This window comes from Lepidothrix coronata, unplaced genomic scaffold, assembly GCF_001604755.1.
Source record: "Lepidothrix coronata isolate B3197 unplaced genomic scaffold, Lepidothrix_coronata-1.0 Scaffold65, whole genome shotgun sequence".
NCBI classification, from domain to species: Eukaryota; Metazoa; Chordata; class Aves; order Passeriformes; family Pipridae; genus Lepidothrix; species Lepidothrix coronata.
The window spans coordinates 2,212,782-2,232,435 of NW_016690245.1; the positions used below are offsets into that span (position 1 = coordinate 2,212,782).

Genomic DNA, 19,654 nt, shown 5'->3' on the forward strand with positions numbered 1-19,654 from the left:
TATCCTGTGTCACAATATTCACCGTTCCCAAGCAAACTTTCTGGCAAATATTTAGAGCAAGACTCACAACCCCATGCTTTGTCAACAAAGCACAGTGATTACCTAGAGCGGCTGTAGGTGCAGTACCTCCAGCACTGCAGCACTTCACCCCGTTACCATGGCACTTTTGGTTGGATTTTTCCTGTTTGCATGTATAGGAAGCGAGATAACTCTACTATGTTTTTAATATGTGATAAGCAGGGCACAACTGACCTCCAAATAAAACAGCTTAAAGGGCTCACCTAAGCCCAGGGAAACTGAGTTTTCACACCAGGCATTGTGGCACCTCTGAAGCGCACGTGCCCGCTGCTGGAGAACTTTTCCTGGAGAGGTGTTGGTGCAAGTCACACTCAGAGGCAGATGCTGCTGTGCTCAGATGTGGTAAGGCTGCAGCAGGAGGAGCTGAGGTTGGGTACTCACTGCAGCCAGCTCCATCCCCTGCAGCCAGATTCCCAGCATCACTCTGTGCTGACAGCTGTATGAACAGAGGTTTGGTCCTCAAAGCCACCCAGATAAACACAGCACAGGGAACACCCTGCAGGTCAGAAGATGTAACCTCTCAGTTTATGGCACTGTCCATTTTAAATGAACTACCAGCACAGCAACACATGGTTTCCATGGTAAGTCAGATGCACCCACCTTCCACCTGAGTTAAGTATCACCGAGTGCTTTGTTCAGTGTATAGGGGGGGTGGGCATGCACCCATGTTTAGGCCTAATAAAACCCACCTTTAACTCCCAATCCTCAGTTCACTGTGTGATTGCACCAATATAAATTATTCTTTGACTAACACTACCCTGAACTGAGAACTAACCCCAAAGAGAGGATCTGTAGGACAAAATGAAGAGCCCCTCTCTGCTCTATTCTCATTACACCCCATTAAATCCACCTTTCTGCTTGGACTGTTTTTATCTGCTGAAGGGTGCAAGGAGAGTCATGACCAGAAAGGGCACCCAGAGAGATGGGCGCAAGAGAGCACTAACAGAAGTCTGGCATTCACTAAAACACATCTACGAGAAAACGATTCCCATCCTCAGCTGTCGTGTTGCCTGGCGAATCAGCACATATGATGCACTTCCATGTGGTCCCATGTCTGTGAGGTTGTAAGAAAAGCACCTGTGCTGCAGAACAGGCAGCTCCCTGGAGGAAGACAGTAGCCTGTACCACATTGAAGGAGCAAGTCTGCTACGAAATTTTCTGCAGAGCAGGATTTCCACATGTGCAAATCTTGCCCTGCACTCAGTAAATAAATGAATGTGGACCGTACTCATATTCACATAGGGAGGGAAAGCTCCTGTAGCCCAGCTCTCCCCCAGGTGTGACAGTCACTTGGCACTTCATAAACAGCCAGTGTTTGGCAATGTCACCTGAACTGCTGGAGCAGCTGTTGCTTTCTTTACTAAGGAGCCCCCCTGGTGACAGCCAGATGTACTGCTTGCAACACGGAACGTGATACAGCACAAATTGCTCCAAAAGAAGATTTTTGATTAACTGCTGTGGCAGGGGCCTAACTCAAAGAGCAATAACATTTGAGCCAGCAGAGCAACAACGTGTGTACAGGTAAGAGGAGGGGGTGGCAGGTCATGGGAGCACCCATCTCCTGGAGGTCTCCAGAACTAGACATGCCACCCCAGGGGACACAGCAGCACCCCACCAACCAGCCCTGCCTGTGCACCTCAACACAACCACTGGGACCAGTTGCATGATGATCATTTTTGGAAAGCCTGTTCCAGAATGCCTTCTCTAAACAAAACTATTCCACCATGGTGAACAACTTTACTTAAGCCACACAAAATTCCCTCCCTTGGGGAGCCTGAAGAGCTATGCTTGAATGTATAGGCATATTTAAGTGTGTCTCAGTCTGGTTTTGCATGTGTTATTTGGGGATGAAAGTGGTGAAATCACATCTGTTTCTTGAATATCTACATAGCAATATTTTAACATTTTATTTGCAACATTTTTACTTTAATTAATTTAAATGCAACCCAGCCATCCAACTATTTCATATATAATCCCAGGGATTTAGTAGCAGGAAATGCAGCATCACAGCTAAATAATGGAAAGGTGGCAATATTAAAAACTTATCATAAAATTAATGTACTTAGCATATTAAATAGCTTTTCAATTTGACAAGGGATAACTATTTTATGTAAATGTGTATTAAAAATAATCCTAGTAGGTTGCCCAACATTTACCAGTCTTAATTCACACACTGCAGTGAAGCCGTATCAGAACATCTTTTCCAAAGTCTGTATATCTGTATGCATTTATAGTATTATCAAGAGGAACTGCAATAGTTATATCAGTAGAATGAGATGCAATTTTCACAAGCAGTAAATGAAATAGCAAAGTTATTGCTAAGCCTTCAATAACCCTACAGTGTGTTCTGCTTAAAGTTATTACCAAATCCAATATACAATTAATATTTCAATTCCTTTTAGGAGTGAATTACATTTAGTCCTTCTTACAGCTGAGATTGCATTTGAGTGGCATCACAGAAATTTACAGCCAGAACAGACACTGAACTTGGCCCAGTTAACATTTTCCTATCATAAAATGATCCTTTCTAATACACTCCCCACCTCAAACCCCTTCTGTTCACCCAACAACTGCTCATTGCTCCACAGCTTCCCTGCCAAGTCACTGCTGTCTGCTAAATGTTAACTTTTGAAGCAAGGAAATGTAAGGGGTTTTGGGTTTTCTTTTTGGAAGGTCACCTGAAAATATATTCAAGAAGAGGTAAATTATTCAATTAAATACCAAAAAGAGAGAGAGGTATATGGAAATCCAGCTGTCAACATAGTCTCTGCTATTTAGAGATTACCAAGATTAAACTAAAGCAGGTAGCAACTCAGAACTACTATTTATTTGTGTCCTGAACAAGAATAACACATTTCAATGTCTCCCAGAGCAGAGATCCAGGGGCAGGAAGATGGAGATCCATTCTGAAGCACTTAAATATACTTACTGCAAACTCCTGGACCTAACCAAAATCATTACATAAAAGGAGGACAAAAGAAGTGCTGAAGTCACCACAAAAAACTCTGCTGAAGCCAAATGCTTCATCTTGATTTTAAATCACATCAAGATTTTGCTCGTTGAGTGTTTTGAAGATAAATGCTGACAAAATATTTTCATTTTAATGAGGTAACATCTTCCAAAGGGAAGCAGGAAAGGTTTGGCCAACACTGGTCAGAAGGCAGACTTGCTGCAGCTCCTGGCAGTAGAGCAGCCCACAAGGCTGCAGAAGGACGCTGGACAACACAAGGCTTGGTGTTTGCTGTTGCCTGACCTGGATCTACAAGAACTTACAAATGCCTCTGAGCTAGAGCATTGGGGTAACACCTTGGGGAGCACCTAAGAGCTGGATTCTGACAGCTGACAGAGAGGACAAGCAAGGTAGGCAGCTCCCTACCTAAGAAGATAGGAAAAATTCCTGGCAATGTGACTTAAGGTGTCAGAGAAGACCAGCAAAATAAGAAATAAAATGCTGTGTAAGTGCTGTGTAAATGCTCATCTGTCAAAGATGCAGATGAGTGTGAAGTAGGAATTTTAAACAAATGCAACAGAGTCACTGCACTGTCCTCCCCGGTGCTGTAGCCCATGCTGCATTTTTGGAGCCACAGATCTGGAGGTACTCTTTTTCCAGAGATATACCTAGGACATATTCAGACTGCAAGAACTGATTTCCCTAAATATTAGTCCATCTGCAAAAAAATACCTGCAAGCACCTTCCTCTGGGGCCAGACACCTCAGTCTTCATATGACTGATTTAGCAGACTGGCTTCGTTACCCCACGATTCGTTTGGATGCCATGAACAGTCCTAGTTACCTGACAATCCATTTGCTAGATTCTTGGTCAAATGAAAATCTAGCAAAAAACTAAACTCGACTCTCTGCTAGGCCTGATCCAAGAGGGAGCCCACGCCATCCCAGATTATATTAGTAGCAGTTCATAACAGAAATAGTAGCACCCCCTAATCCCAAATAGAACCAAAATACAGCTCAACTTTTTTTTTGGAAGCTCAATACTCTCAAGATTTGGACACCTAAGAACTGCAAACCCTTTCCTACTTTCAGCTAAATCCTACAATACTTAAAAAACACAAATTACTTACCAGTGACTAGTAGCAGAAACTGGCCTGGGATTCCCAGGATATTTTTTTCCCCAGTCTACATCTCAGAAGCACCTGTGTGTATCCAATGCTGGAGTCTTCACCCTTAGGCCAAGAGGAAAACCTCAACACAAGTGGTCAGCATCAGGCAAATGCTCCCATGTGCTGTATGGCTGAGGCATCTTTCAGCAATTCACTGTAATCTTCATCCAATGAACAAAGCAACATAACCTGTGGCACAAACTATGCCCTGTACAAAAAACAGGAAAAAGGCAGGAGTAATTTGGTTATTCGAAAGAACTGCAAAACCATTCCACTAAGGTATTTCTCTCTTTATATTTGGAAGTTATTTTAAAAAAAGACTAACAGCAGGGGGAAGAAAAGGTACACATTTTAAATTCCTATTTATGGATAGGCATCCATAGCAGGAAGGACTCCAACACAACCCCTTCTTCTTGAGCGTGAAGCACTCACCTTCAAACCCTTTTCTCCAGATTTGAAAGCACAATGTGGTGTGGAGAAACCTAAAGTCAGGAGCCAAAGCCACAGGTCTGGTGGCCAGTCAAGGCACTGAGATTTGCTGTTCACTTGGCCCTACCTCTGGATCATGACAGGAACACGGGTTCCTCAGCTTATAACCAGCAGAGCACCAGTAACAACCAGATGTAGAATGAAAACTGGTATTCTTCACCCCACCCCATGTCCCACAGGTGTATCTAAGAGCAGATGACCAAACACCACCATTTATCTGCTGATCAGTGATGTCTAAGATTTCATCACTGGGGTCTGCAATACTCCCTAAGGGATAGAGCTTTCCCTTGTTTCACTGCAGACTCAGGAAGCAGCAATGTTATCATTATTTCAAAGATCAGTTAGGCATAACTTTAGATGCAAAACCAGTATCTGACACAAGGCTCTGACACATAACAGACTTTTTTCCTGTTAGCTTAATCTTTCACCATTCTTCCTGTAAAGACTGTTTTACCACAGAAACCAAAAGACTGTGCAGATCATAGGATATCAGAAACAGTCCCAAGTGATGAATTCCTAACCAAAACCTAGCTGTCCATTAGCAAACAGGACACAAGACAGCTTTCTGTAGCTCTCAAATCCTTCTTGATGAAAGCGTTTACTTCTCATAATGCATTATGCACAAAGAGAGGCCAAAGTTCCAAGAGGTAATCGACAACTTAAAATAAAACAAGCTGTGGCAGACTGGGAAAAGTAGGCTTGGAATGAGCACAACTCTGTTCACTTACTGCTTCTGCCAGGCAAAGTTTCCAATTATTGACTGGTGCAGAGGAAGTGGTTACCTTCAGGGATCACATCAGACTGTTAAAGTGTCTTCAGATTCACAGGCTGGCTGTGCCCTGCAGCAGGCATGAGCAGCTGCAACTGTTCTCTGACCTCTTCTGGGCACAAACTGCTGTAATCACCCCCAGGAAATTTGAGAAATCTGGGGATTTTCCATTTGTCATTACACTCTGATGTTGCAGTTGCTTCCTGAGGACAAGGCTGACATTAGGTTGCTTCTCTAACTCCTCTGCATTGTCTAGGATTTTCAGTGTTTGACATGTAACCCGAAGTGAAAATGTTATGGAAGCTTTCTTACCTGGATCCATGTAATTTTTTAACACATTACAATAAAAAAAAATAGCATGACAAACTATGCTTGAGATTACTGTTCTCTCATTTTATCTGCTGCTATTAAAAGCCATTCAGTTTAACAGCAATAAAAAAACGCAGGGGATAGCTAGAGATCACTTCTGCATAAATTTACCACAGACATCAGAGCACTGCATCACCAAATACATCCAGTTTTACTTGCACTGCATCACCAAATACATCCAGTTTTACTTACCCCTCAGTATTTTTTCCTCACCCCTCAGTATTTTTTCCTCTACCAGCCTAATCATTTCCCACTTATAGCAATTACTGTGACAGAGCCCTACCAGGCAGGTGTTCCAATTCACACATGGATAAAAACATCTGCACTTTCATCACTTCAAATCTCTCCAGGTTCTCCAAACTCCATTCCAAAACATATTCCAAAGGGTCAGTTAAATCTTTATTGAAACTTATTTTGGGGAGTATTAATTTATTTTTTGGAAAGAAATAAAAGACTTATCTCCTTAATGCTTAAGAGGATCAAGTGTCAAAACAACTGGTATCTCAGTCAAATTGGAAAGTAATCCATTTTCAGTAAACACATATTTCATCAAGACTTGGACACAATCTGTTCAAGCAGCAGCAAGACATTTAAATCCTTGTGGGAATGGAGAACTAAAATAGGTGGGACCAGATGCATAGCTTTTCTCCAGACTGTACATGAAAAACTAACTTGCATTATAGTGAGTACATGTACCAAAACTAAGTAGGCATTTAGACACCAGCAGCATGAGGATAAGATTAACAGCAGCCACAGCAAGTCTAGTTCTCTTGTTGAATCACTTCTATTTCCTGTCTAATCTGTCTCTAATGTGTCCACAACTGCAATATCTATTACCCCATAAGAGCAATGCTTGGCTAAAAGGGACATTCCTCCTACCTCCCATTATAAACTATTACTTGGCCATCACACATCCATTCTAAGCATTCCTCCTATATTATGTTGAAAATACAGTTCCAGTTCCTACCTCCCAGGATTAGAAGATTAAAGCTTTCTGCCCTAATTGTTTCTCTGTATTGATCCTTGGCATATACTAAGAATCAAACGGGAAGAGATTGCTATAACATAGGTAGACCCTACTCATAGGTCAGAAGTCTTACTCATTTTCTACATCACCAAAGCATATAAATTATCAGATTTGAAAATAAATTGAATGCTGCTAAATCAGTTGTGTCCAGACTAAATTCAGTATTTTATTACTGCCTCATTTGTGCTCTAGGCAACATCCCCTTAACACCCTGAGTTCTGATGCTTTGTATCACCTAATTTGATCAAAGCTTTCACTGCTAAGGCAAGCCAAGAAAAAGCACAAAGCACAATTTGCTCAGAACAAAATGTTGATATTTAAGCGGAAAAAAGCATTAAGTTTCAATGCTTCAAAATAATGTGACTGGCTATCCAATTTAGCACATCCCTATTCCAGTTCCTAATACATTATTCTCAGACCACTGCAATCACTGACCTGTTACCAACATTGCTGCTGCAAGGATATTATTAGAGAATGCCCTTGTCTGTTAACAATCCTGTATCTTCTACTTTGAATTCCAGACTTTAGGGCTTGGGATTTTTTAATTATTTATGGGGGGGTTTTCTCCCTAGGACAGCCTTGGAAGCATGTGCATCCTGCTAGCTTCACAGACTTGGAGGAAGAACAGTCACACACCATCACCCTCAGTGCAATCAAAAGGAAAGAAGCAAAGACCAGCAAGGCAGTTCATTTTATACCAAGGCAGCACCTCTCCAAGAAGCATCACAACTACTGTGCTTTAAAAGAGGGAGCACTTGAGCAGCAAGAAAAGCTCCAGCATCCTTTCCTGTGGAAGAAAATGTTTTGAGTTTTGTAAAGCTTTTTATTCACATCAACTATGCTTGAGTAAAGAAAGGTAAACTTGCAGAACAGTCCTTGCTGGATGTTAGATTAGATCATGGATAAACTACTGTACAGCAAGGCAGTAGCCAGTTTTAGTCTATCCCACTGTCATTTAATCTCACTGCAGATCATTGGCAGGAACTCTAATCTGAGATCATGGGGACCTCCTTCTCAGACCACATACCTTACACCAGTCATATTAAGCATACTTAATATATTATTGCTGTGTTTACTGTGGGAGTAACCACGTTGTAGCAGTTTTCACTGTTATATATTAAAAATTGAATGATGCAGCTTAAATGCTGCCCCTGCCTGAATTAGCTGAATTTACCCTGAAACATCATCTAAGTGCAGTCTATCTGAAAGTCAGAGCTAAGCACAACTTCACTTGACATCTAACAACCACATGACTAAGCAGCAATTTCCTGCAGAACTTGCATTTCCTCACAAAGTCTGCGATTCAAAGGAAATCAGCACACAGCTTTGCCCACTGAAGCACTGAAGCCAGTACAACACTCAATCCAACCACCTCTTTATTACATGAAATACTGTTCCCAGATATTAAAGAAGAAATCAAGTCCAGAAGCCAGCTGCATCTAATTTTTCAGTACCCAGAATATCCAACTTAGTTCTTTACCTTCCATACCAAGTGTTTTCCTGTTCAATATATTTCAAGATAAATAGTTTGATTTACAGCACCAAGAAAAGAAGGAAAGAAGCACAAGTCATGAAAAAAGATTTTTACTTGCATTTTACTATTGTTGAGTATTACAAGACAGCTGTTTATTTTACACACATTAAAGTGCCAAGTTTATGTACAAACTATTAAAACAATAGTAAAAAAAAGGTAAACTTAAAACCTGCTAAGAAAGCAGTGAGATCATGTAGTTTCCTCCAGAATTTTCTACAGACTATTTGACAAATTTACAACAGTTCCTTTGTTTATGATGAGAACAGCAGAAGCCAGGGGTCAGTGCCCACAACCTCCCATCTTGCAGAATGAAGTGCCTGTATCTTTCATGAAATGGAATAGCATGTGCTGTAAGATACATCTAAACATTCTACGCATCAACACCATTGGCAAAGTCTAAAAGGGATTTTACTGTTGGAGCTACACCAGCCTCCTAAAATATACCAATATCACCATACTTTACAAGAATGGGATTTTACTACTGAAATCAAGTCACACTGTGACTCAATATATTGAATGATTCCCTGTAAACAGGGTGTTATGTACATTAACACATATGGTCTCAGTTCATTTAAAATTCTGCATCCAGGGTGAAAGAGTTGTCTGTGGGCTTTGACATGACTCCCATCCTCTGATATTCACCTACTCGCTTCTCAAAGAAATTGGTCTTGCCTTCCAAAGATATGTTCTCCATGAAGTCAAAAGGATTCTCTGCTTTGTATATCTGAAACACACAAGCAATTCTATAGTCACTGCTGATGCTCACATCTTGAGCATTACAGACCAGGAGGAGTCTAATGGCAGCATCAACAAGCTCACTATGTAGTAAAGAAAAATCTCAGCCCCAAGCCTTCTCTACCATATTTGTTCCTGTGTTTTAGCTGCAGCTGACAGAAGCACAGTACTCATAACACTCTTTTTCCATAGCACCCTTTTGCTCTTCCTTCTGTGGGTCTCCACATAGGATGTAGCAGCAGGACTGCTCAATGATTTCACAAGTTAAACTAATATTGCTGCAGCCAATTTGGATTTCTGAAGGAAATGAAACTTAATATTACCTTTTCCCCATGAAATATTCTGTGTATTATGGATTAGAGCATTACCTTGTTAAATCCCAGTTCCAACATCAGCCGGTCTGCCACAAACTCTATGTACTGTTTCATTAAAGTGCAGTTCATGCCGATCAGCTTCACAGGCAGTGCCTCCGTCAAGAATTCCTGCAGATAACAAGCATTTCACATACAACACTGGCATGTACTCTGTGCTAGCCAAGTTAATTTTATGCCCAACAGCTTTCCAGCTTTGTTTAATTGCAATCAAGTTTCTAAACAAGGGGCAGACAATTACCTGCTCTATGAGAACAGCATTCATGATGATTTCCCTTACTCTCTCCTCTGATGGTTTGTGTATCAAGTGCTTGAACATGAGGCAGGCAAAATCACAGTGCAAACCCTGGAAGGAAGTTTCAGAAAATTATGTCAGGAACAGAGTAAGTGGCATCACCTTTGCCCTTGCCACATTATTTAGTGTTGCCTACAGACAACTTTCTGCGTCACCAGAAGGCATCACACGAGCACGTTCAGCCAGTATGAGCTGCACCTGCTCCAAACAGTCAGGTGCAACAACTGCAAGAGTTGGTAAGAACACCTAAACTACTTTAGAGGAAGTAAAATGTCAAGTTCATTCATTCCCTGCTGCAGGATTCACAAGGACACGTTTGCACACTTTAGTGAGCCTTACTGCCTGTTTCTAAATATACTCCAGTTGAGTATCATTCCTTTGAGCTACTGTGGCACATTACGATCTTAAACTGCTAGAATTTGACTCATACCTCATCTCTACTGATGAGTTCATTAGAAAAAGTGAGTCCAGGCATTAATCCTCTTTTCTTCAGCCAAAAAATTGATGCAAACGAGCCAGAAAAGAAGATTCCTTCCACAGCTGCAAAGGCGACTACACGTTCTCCTGTTAAGAGAAGATTGATAATATTTACTCACAGAAAACTTAGCAGGATTAATAAATACCCAGAAGTTGCAAATAGACCAATGAACTGCATCCTGCAAGGTGAATGAAGTTGCTTCTGCTTAAGTGAGCTATGGCCTGTCCTAAAAACTATTACAGTAAGGATTTCTAGTCATTAAACAAAACAAATATGAGTGGAAGTAAGAACTAAACAGAGTGGCTACTAAGTAGCTGAAGCCAAGGCTCCTTCCCCCCTGGGTTAACCATCAATATCACCCTTTTCCAGACAGCTCACTGAAAAAGCAGTCATTTTGGCAGCTGATTTAAGCCAGTGTCTGCTCATCTTTGATTAAGCAAGGAACCTCGGCCATGAAGAATGCTTTAATGCTAGTAAAATAATGATCTGTACCATCTCATCTCACCTTTCAAGTAAGACAGCAGCAATTAGCAAGGCTAAGGAGCTACAGCCTCCAACCAGACACGTCTGCTGGCTACAGATGGCCAGTGCAGCTCTAGATGTGACAGCAATTTACAATTTGACCATACAGTCAGGCATATGATGATTGCCACATGACCTTATTAATCATGATGCCAGCAATTTTAGAAAAATTCCTGTCAGTAGCTCATTTGAAGATGAAGTAGTTTCTTCATTTCCAGAATTTTATCACTATCTTATACTGAAGAGCATGGACTCTCCCTGTGACAACAATAATCCATCCCTATGAATTGTGAAGTCTGGAGAAATGGTGGTTCCTCCATCTTTAGGGAAGGAATTTCACTTTGCTTCCAATAGATGAACTCACCATATGTTGCTTTCTTGTCCCCAATCCAGCACATGGCCCAGTCAGCCTTCTTTTTAACACATGGTAATGTTTCAATAGCATTAAAAAGAAATTCCCTGAGAAAGATAAAACTCATTAGGATGGACATAGGCACAACCAGTAGAATCAGCACTCACTGCCATGAACAATCTGATCACTCAAACATTCTCTGCACCTTCATCCTTCTCCTTCCCCATCTTACTTGGCACAAACCTAGCTTTATTTGATCCAATTAACTACCTTTTCTTCACCTACCCATCATATCAACACCAGTTCACATGAATTCCCATGACCATATCAAGGGGAGAACTGTTTCACAAAGTGTTGCACTTGAATGAAGCTTTCAAAAACTACAGATTAACCAGGCTCCACTTTCCAGTGCCAAGGCACCAGGCCTCTCATGCAAGGAATTCTTGCTGGAATTTAGCATCTCAAGAGTAGAAATGACATGGCCAAATTTCCAAGTAGTAGCAACATATCTAAACTGCAAATAGCACTGCAATACCACGTGACATTTCACTCGACAGGGTGTTGATTTGACAACACCAGAACAACTCAGCCTGGACTGCTCCAAACTTAGTTTTAAGACACAATTTTTTAATTGAGTAATCTCAGTATGAAAATGTTACAGTATCATTTTACTTTTAATCAAGACCAAAGGCCACTCTTCAACAAATGCAACATGCCTGTCTTCCCCCAAGCAAAATAGTGTGGTAAGAGCAGCATATGCTATGTTTAAGTGCTTAGCTGTTCAATAAATGCACTGAGGTTTAGAATATTTTAATAGAAGGGATAGCATTCTCAGAGAAACTTTCCTACATAGCTACCTATTAGGTGCAGGGGTCCTCCACATAGGCACTTACTGTAGTTTAACATACTCCCCTTCTTTGAATGCTCCACCTTTTACGTAGTTTCATTCCTACATTTCAGTATTGAATGGTTTCAGTTTCGCTCTTAACCTAAGCATGTTCTTGCACTTGAAACTAAAAAGATATTCTGAAGTAAAACTGCTCTTAAGCAGCAGTGGTATTTTATATAAGTCTAGTTTACACCCTAAAATTAGCCTGAAAGTCAGAGAACAACTGATATGCAGCATTTAAATCTGAATATTTAGCAAGTTTTGAACTTTTCATCATCAAGCAATACAAACCTCTCTCTAGAATCCTTAATGTAGGTGTCAATAAGAAGACTGTACATTTCTGAATGTATATTTTCCATGGCAATCTGGAAGCCATAGAAACAACGAGCTTCTGTGACTTGTACTTCTTGACTGAACCGCTCCACCTAGAGGAAATAAATGAGTGTTTGCATAAGCATTTATAAGCTGCAGGTTTGAGGCACTGATGCTGTGTAGACCAGTTCTTGGTTAGCTCACAAAACCTTCAGATTAATTCCAGACATATGGATCATTAACAGTAATATGCAGAGCAGTAATCCCTCACAGCACCAAGTCATGAGGCACTCTTTGGTCCCAAGAGAAATGGAAAAATTTCTTTGTTTTACTTATCCCTTACTAGGGAGAAGAGCACTGAGAAGGTGGAAGCAGAACAAGGGCTCTGAGCCAGGCAAGTGTTACTGTAAGGCAACACTCAGGGCCCCATGGGGAGTGGACAAACTCGTGGATTACAAAACCAACACCAATTTGCTAATTAACATAGGACAGCACTATACGTAGTAATGCTGTAACACTCCCATGATCCAGCAAACGACCTGGATCACCCACAGCAAGTGCTGAACATGGAGTTATCTGGTTATCTTCCCAAAGTGGTATTCCTGTCAGGACTGTTTCTGTACACTCACCAAGTTCTCATTGACAATGCCATCACTGGCAGCAAAGAAGGCGAGGACGTGAGAAATGAAGTACTTCTCCTCAGGCTTCAGGGACTCCCAGTGCTGGATGTCTTTGGAAAGGTCCACCTAAGACATTGCCAGGAGAGATAAGAAACGGTGCCTTGCGGGGGGAGGCCGGACCCGAGTGCCGGGGCCGCCCCGCGCTCCGCCCCGGGGCTGCGGGCGGGAGCGGCCGTGTCCGCCCGCCCCTCACCTCCTCCGCCGTCCAGAAGGAGGCCTCGGCCTTCTTGTACATCTGCCAGATGTCGTGGTACTGGATGGGGAAGATGACGAACCGGCGGGGGTTCTCCCGCAGCAGCGGCTCCTCCTCCTCCGCGCCCCGCGGCACCTGGAGCGGCGGGAGAGCGGCTCGGGCTCGGCTCGGGGCTGCTCCGGGCCGGGGCCTGGGGCGGAGCAGGACTTGGGAGGGAAACTGAGGGCGGCAGCCTCTGAGGAGACCCCCGTGAGGGAGAGGGAAAGGGCAGGGGAAGAGACCCCCGTGAGAGAGAAGGAAGGGGGGAGAAAAGACCCCCGTGAGGGAGAGAGAAAGAGAGGGGAGAGAGACCCCTGTGAGAGAGAGGGAGAGGAGGGGAAAGAGACTCCCGTGAGGGAGAGGGAAAGTGCGGTGAAAGAGACTCCTGTGAGGGAGAGGGGAAGTGCGGTGAAAGAGACTCCCGTGAGGGAGAGGGGAAGTGCGGGGAAAGAGACCCCTGTGAGGGAGAGGGAAAGGGGGGTGCAGCCCCCGGCGGGGACAGACCCTGAGATTAGCTCAATTGGCTAGATCGAGGTGCTGATAACACAGAGGTTGTGGGTTCGATCCGCGTATTTATTTAAAGAGCTAGACTTGATGATCCTTGTGTGTTCCTTCCTACTCAAAACATTCGGTGTAATTTCTGACATCTCCGAGAAAGGAGAAACCACCGAATGGACGTGAGAGCGGAGCAGGGGTTGCAAGAGCCCCCGGGCAAGGGGAGAAGGGCGGGCGCGGTGCCGTGCCCGGGCGTTCCACACTCACCGTTTTCCAGTCGCCCTCCTGGAAGATCTTGCGGGCCGTCTTGCTGGCCAGGACGCGGGCGCTGCTGAGCGTGGGGGGCTGCAGGGAGAGAGGGGCAGGGTGAGCGCGCTGCGGCGCTACCGGGCGGGGACAGCGGGAGGGCAGGCGGGCGCTCACCGTGTTCTCCTTGTCGCTCAGCGCCAGGCCCTTCATGGGCGACAGGCTCTTCACAGGAGACTGGCCCTTCTTGGGCGACAGCTGGGACTGGTCGTGGCGGGCGGCGAACGGGGCGCGGGCAGACAGCATGGCTGAGGATGAGGGTGAAGCAGCGGCAGCAGTGGCGGGATGAGCGGCAGGAAATAGAATTTCTCGCGCCGCCCCTTTATATTCCCTTCGAACTTGGCGCCAGAACGGCGAGATGGCCAATCATAGCCCTTGTAACGCCCACCACAGCCCGCCCCCGCACTCCCATTGGCTGGCAGGCTGGGCAGGGCCCCGCCCTCCATTGTGCCGGCAGTGGCGGGAGGAAGTGACCCGCCCTCCGCTTTGGCGCCAGCGGCGCGCGGAAAAGGCGGGATAGAGCGCGAGGGGGCGGGGCTGGGGGCGGGGCGTCCTCGCGCTTGGGAAGGGAGGTCCGGGTGTGGGATCTGCCTCTCGCGCCTGTTTGGGAATGATTCGGGGGCGTTTGCAAAATCCAGAACTTGTTTCTGGATACGGGAACAGCCATAACCTGGTTTTGGGGTGCAGATCTTGGAAATACCACGTTGTCCCTGCCTCTGCCTTGCTCTCCCCGCCTCTGCCTTGCTCTCCCCTTCTCTCTGGTCCCTCCTACCTACCTATTCATACTCACTTTCAACACGATCCCTGCGTTTGGATACATACAGATGCCACAGTCCTACATTTGGAGGTAGAAGTTGGCTTCCTGGAGAAACTGACTCCGTGTGCCACCTGGTTCCACGTTTTAAATAAATAGCACAGGGAAGGGAGAACACAGGTATGAAGAAGAGGGGAATATTCATAATCTTTAAAAAGTCAGCATTTATTTCATATTAATTAATTTGCCTTTTTTGAACAACACAGTTTTTCTCATCCAACTCCACAAGCGATCTGTTTCTGTCAACTAAAATGTTTTCCCTGAAGCAATTTTAATGAAACCAGGAGCTCCATGAGACTTGGAGGCTCTTCTGTTATGTGGGGTGTACAGTGGCCTTGGATGAGTCCAAGTGATCACTGTCATCTGATCATATGAGTTATTTGTCCCAGCTTTGCACTGTGCTTGGCTAGAGGAGAGTCAGGAGCAGGAGAGCAGCAGAACTATATAATGGTACTGTGTTAAATTTACTGCTGTAATGAGTGGATTTGGAAGAAAAATGAGAAAAATCACTTTTGACACTGTAAATTCAAATTGATTATTTATTCATTTTAGCAGGTCAATGTTAAGGTCACAAATTTGGCTCTAAGCTCTCCTCAGCTGCAACTTATCAGAAATGACCAACATTTCTGAGAGAGAGATTAGACTTATGACTTTTATTGGTCCTATTTAGGACCTTGGACTAGTGCAGGCCCCCACCCAGGAGATGTTCTGTGGGACCTTCTGTGCTAAGTATACATCCCAATATACATATCTAAATACACATCTCCATCTCTGGAGAGTGAGAACCACAAAACCCCATCCTAGTAGGCAGCCTGAACAGGCACAGACATGCTCCTACTCTGTCCCAGGAAGCAGGTGCCAGAGGCAGGAACACTAGGCAACTCCCAAACAGCTCACCAGTGTCCATGTAACATCCTCTTATCTCATGCCACCTCTACAGCTGCTAGGAGAGTTGTCAGAGAGCTGCAGCAGCACCCTCCCCACCCCAGCCAAACTCATTTACCCTCCCACCCCAATAAAGGACCCCAGAGCCACCACCCTGGGCTGTGGCCAAGGGCTATCACATTGCAAGGGCTGTGCTATCTCTGTGGTTCAGCTGCTGTTCCCAGAAGCCCAGAGCAGGGGATCAAAGCCCTGCCCCGGGGACAATGGCTCTGCAAGGAGAGAAACACCAGGGAGAGCATGGAGAGGGTCTGTGAGGAAGCATTTTGCAACTCTGTGCTGCTGGCTTTTGGAAATGAGTGTCCACACTGAATTTTCTTATTGCAGCAGTTTAATTCAATTGCATTTGTTCCTCCTTCATGGGCATCCTCCTCCATGATGCAACTGCCTTTTGGGACCAGCATTTTCAAGGCAACTTCTTTGCTGGGTTCAAGGCAGTAGGCTGCTGCCCTGCTTCGAGGTACTCAGCATCTCACCAGGGTTGTCAGCTAGCTTGTGCCCTCTCTTTGGTTGTGTGAAAGGATGTTCTGCTCTCATGACTTCTGGCCATTACTTCTGAGTACTGTGTGTTTATTAAAAAAGCAACCCCAAACTTGAGTTAATTTCTCGCCTTCTTTGTTCACAGGAATTCAAACACTCAGGTGGAAGTAAGAGCAGCCTGGGGCAGTTGGGTGAGGCAGGCGGATGTGGGGTGTTGTGCAATCACACTGTTTACAGGTCTCTCTCCAGACTGCCTACCCTTGTGTCCCAGCACCCACCTCCACCCAGGCTCTGAAATGTCTCATCAGCTGCAGATGGAGCTCGGCAACATCCTCTATCCCAGGTACTGCTGTTGTGGTACAACAACCTCAGTGCCAGCATGGCAAAGCCCCTTCCCACCAGGCACAGCTCACAGCCCCCAGATCTCATGTCCCCATCACACCTCTGCTTCATCCTGGTGGTATTGTCTTGGCTCTCAGCTGGCCAACCTGCTGGCCTTGGGTAATGGTCAGGGCAGTGTTGTCCTTGTTCAGAGGGCTGGTTTTCTTCCATTTTAATACAGATTGCCTACAGGACAGGTAGACAGTGCCTCCAGGTCACTGACTGCCTCCCACCACTGCAGCAACTGGTGTGATGAAAGTCAGTGAGGATAACTGACTCATCACTAGCTGAGGACTCAGTGTTTGCTGGTGCTTTTCCCCTGATTTGAAGAAGGTGATTGGTTTGTATGGCCTCATCCAGCCACATTCATCCATACCAAATCCTGAAATCCTCACCCACTGCTCAGTCTGACAGGGTTGATATTTGCATCATGCTGAAGGTTCCCTGCTTAGGCCTGAGTTCCATATGCAGCAAGAAGAAATCTAAATACTCTAAATATAAGCTGAGACAGGGTAGGTGAGCAGGAGGAGGCCATCAGCCAACATCTCCAAGATGGTAAGCGGTGGTCTCAACAACCTCCGCTTTCTCCAACAGGTTTGGAGGTAGCCCTCAGCATTTCCTCGCATGCTCACCCAGCTGTGCTGAGGAGAAGGATGCTCTGCATCCCTCCAGAACTTAGACCAAAACTTCAACAATTTGAATGAAAAATTTGCCCCAATATCTTCCTTCCCGCTTTAGAGGTGGTTGCCCTCCACTTATTGCAAGATTTATAACTGCGAAAACAGAGCTGCAGGGCTCTACCTGTTGAGCCAAAGTGCTTTAACAGGCTGTTTCACTGAGAAATCTAGAGCAGAACAAAACAAATATTTATTAGCATGATTCTAGCAGGATATCACATTTCCCGATGCAGCTCATTAATTTGCAGGTCTGAGAGCACCATCATTACTCACCTGCTTACCTGATGATCAGCCTCTCTGGAGATAACAAGTGGCTGTTGGAAAGCAAAGCCCTCACATGTTTGGCATCCCCCCATCTTTAATTTTTTAAAACTGCATTTCTTGCCTTTCAAGGTCCTTACCCAATATTTAAAACTCTCAGGACAAAATCTGCAGGTAATATATGACCACATATGGCATTATAATGGTGTAACTGGATATGTTTCTTTGCTGTTCATGAAACTGGGCACAATGCTGCAGACACAGGCAGGCCCACAAGTGCCAGGTGGATGATCCAGCATTAAAAGACTTTCAAGAACTGGAAAAATGAAGCTTTCCAATCAGCTGCACTTGCTGGTCATCAGCAGTCAGTAATACAGAAGAGCACCACTGATTTTTGGTACCTTCCTCGGGATCTATGAGCATGTTGTGGAGCTGGAGTAGCAATTTCCAAAACTGCATTCATACCTGGGCTCAAGAAGGTTGTCACTCTTCCTTGCTGCTGGAACCACCTTCTTGTTTCCTGCAGCGGAAGAAGGCAATGGCTCCACCGTTTACTTGCCTCAAGCAGGTTTTGGTCTCAGTTCCTGTGCCCTGGTTCTGGAGGCTGTGGCTGATCTCCTGTCAGATATGGACAGTTCCAGCTCTAGCAGCCTGTCAGTCACCACAGAACAGTGAAGTTTCCTGGGGGTTACATTCCTCAGCACTTACTCATCCAAAACTGCCTGTTCAAGGCTGCACGCCCAGGTCCTTCATTTCTGGGCAGGCCCATTGTTTATGTGGAGCAGGGTTCTTACACAGCAGCATTTCTGGGGCATCTCCTCATTGCTACAGCAGACATGCAGCTGCCCTTTCCCTCTTGGTCCAGAAAACAACCTTGCCATCTTAGCAAAGCAGCCAGGGGACCCATGTACTTCTGAATGGTTCCAAAGAAAACCACCCTCAAAACATAAGACAATAATTGAAGAGACAAAGACAAGACTGCAAATCATTTTTCTTAACTTGGGCAGCAGTGGGCAGTTTGGTTATCACCCAGACCTTACTCATCTACAGGGAAGTCCTATGTATCCTCGATCCCTGCTCTGTCTGCTCTCAATGACCTTTTTTTTCCGCAGCAGAGATTTTTTTTAACCTCTGGAAAATGCAGATTATCTTCAACTAAGTGGACACCTCCTACCACCAGACTTCCTGGTGTACCCTGGCATTCCTACCCCAGGAAATCACCTAGTCAAGATTGACATGAAAGGACTGAGAAAGGATCCTGCCTCCCACCTTTGGGATAGTACAACATTTTGGCCCCGTTCTGCTCCAGATGCCCATAACATCTACACTCATCCAGCAGGGCAGAGAAAACAGGGAGACTTATCATTGCACATTTTCTGGTGGCATCTGCCAGACACTTCTCTGCAGGTTAAGTATTTGTCAGGGTTCAATTACAATTAAGCCAAAGAAAGGACTGGGAAAAGCAGGCTGCTTCCATGCCCTGTCTTGTTGCTCTGCCAGGGCAAGTTTCATTGTGGGATCTGGCAGTGACCCTGTGGTGATAGGACACAGTGCAAGGTACTGTTTACCTGGTCAGCCCCTGTGCACAAACAGGCAGCAGTAGAAAAGATCCCAAATACATTCAAGAAAGTGAAAGATGAGTTAGGAATACACGTACATATGAAAGAAGTAATTGGCCCTAGGAGCTATAACCAGGGGGAAAAAGAGGTATAATGGAAATTAGAAAAATATAGAGGCAAGTGTCTGCAGCACTCAGGGGACCATGAAAACACAGAAAAGTGGGTTTGTGTTGAACATGTATTCAAAGGTGAATAAATTGATGCAGGTCTGATATTAAATGGCTCAGAGGCCTGTATGGGAATGAAGGTGACAAAAAAAAAAAAAAAAGATTGGCATCCATTATCCTTTTGGCAGTACAGGCAGGCTGATAAAAAAAAATCTCTTGCTTTACAAGGGCATATTTGATTCACTGCTTTGTGACATTGAGAGGATTAAAACTGGTTAACTGATAGATTTTAGAAAGTCACTGTAGGGGCATATCATTACCA

General features: G+C 44.5%; 1 protein-coding gene across 1 annotated transcript; it reads right to left on the bottom strand.

Moving 5' to 3' along the window:
• Positions 1 to 8,418: 8,418 nt before the first annotated feature.
• Positions 8,419 to 14,433, bottom strand: RRM2 (ribonucleotide reductase regulatory subunit M2). Its single transcript, XM_017818076.1, has 10 exons — positions 14,169 to 14,433; positions 14,013 to 14,090; positions 13,212 to 13,346; positions 12,968 to 13,084; positions 12,318 to 12,451; positions 11,150 to 11,244; positions 10,216 to 10,349; positions 9,732 to 9,836; positions 9,488 to 9,601; positions 8,419 to 9,108 (listed from the first exon to the last, which is right to left on the bottom strand). Exons 1-10 carry the CDS (start codon positions 14,295 to 14,297, stop codon positions 8,956 to 8,958), a joined length of 1,194 nt encoding a protein of 397 aa, XP_017673565.1. The 5' UTR covers positions 14,298 to 14,433; the 3' UTR covers positions 8,419 to 8,955.
• Positions 14,434 to 19,654: the final 5,221 nt, after the last annotated feature.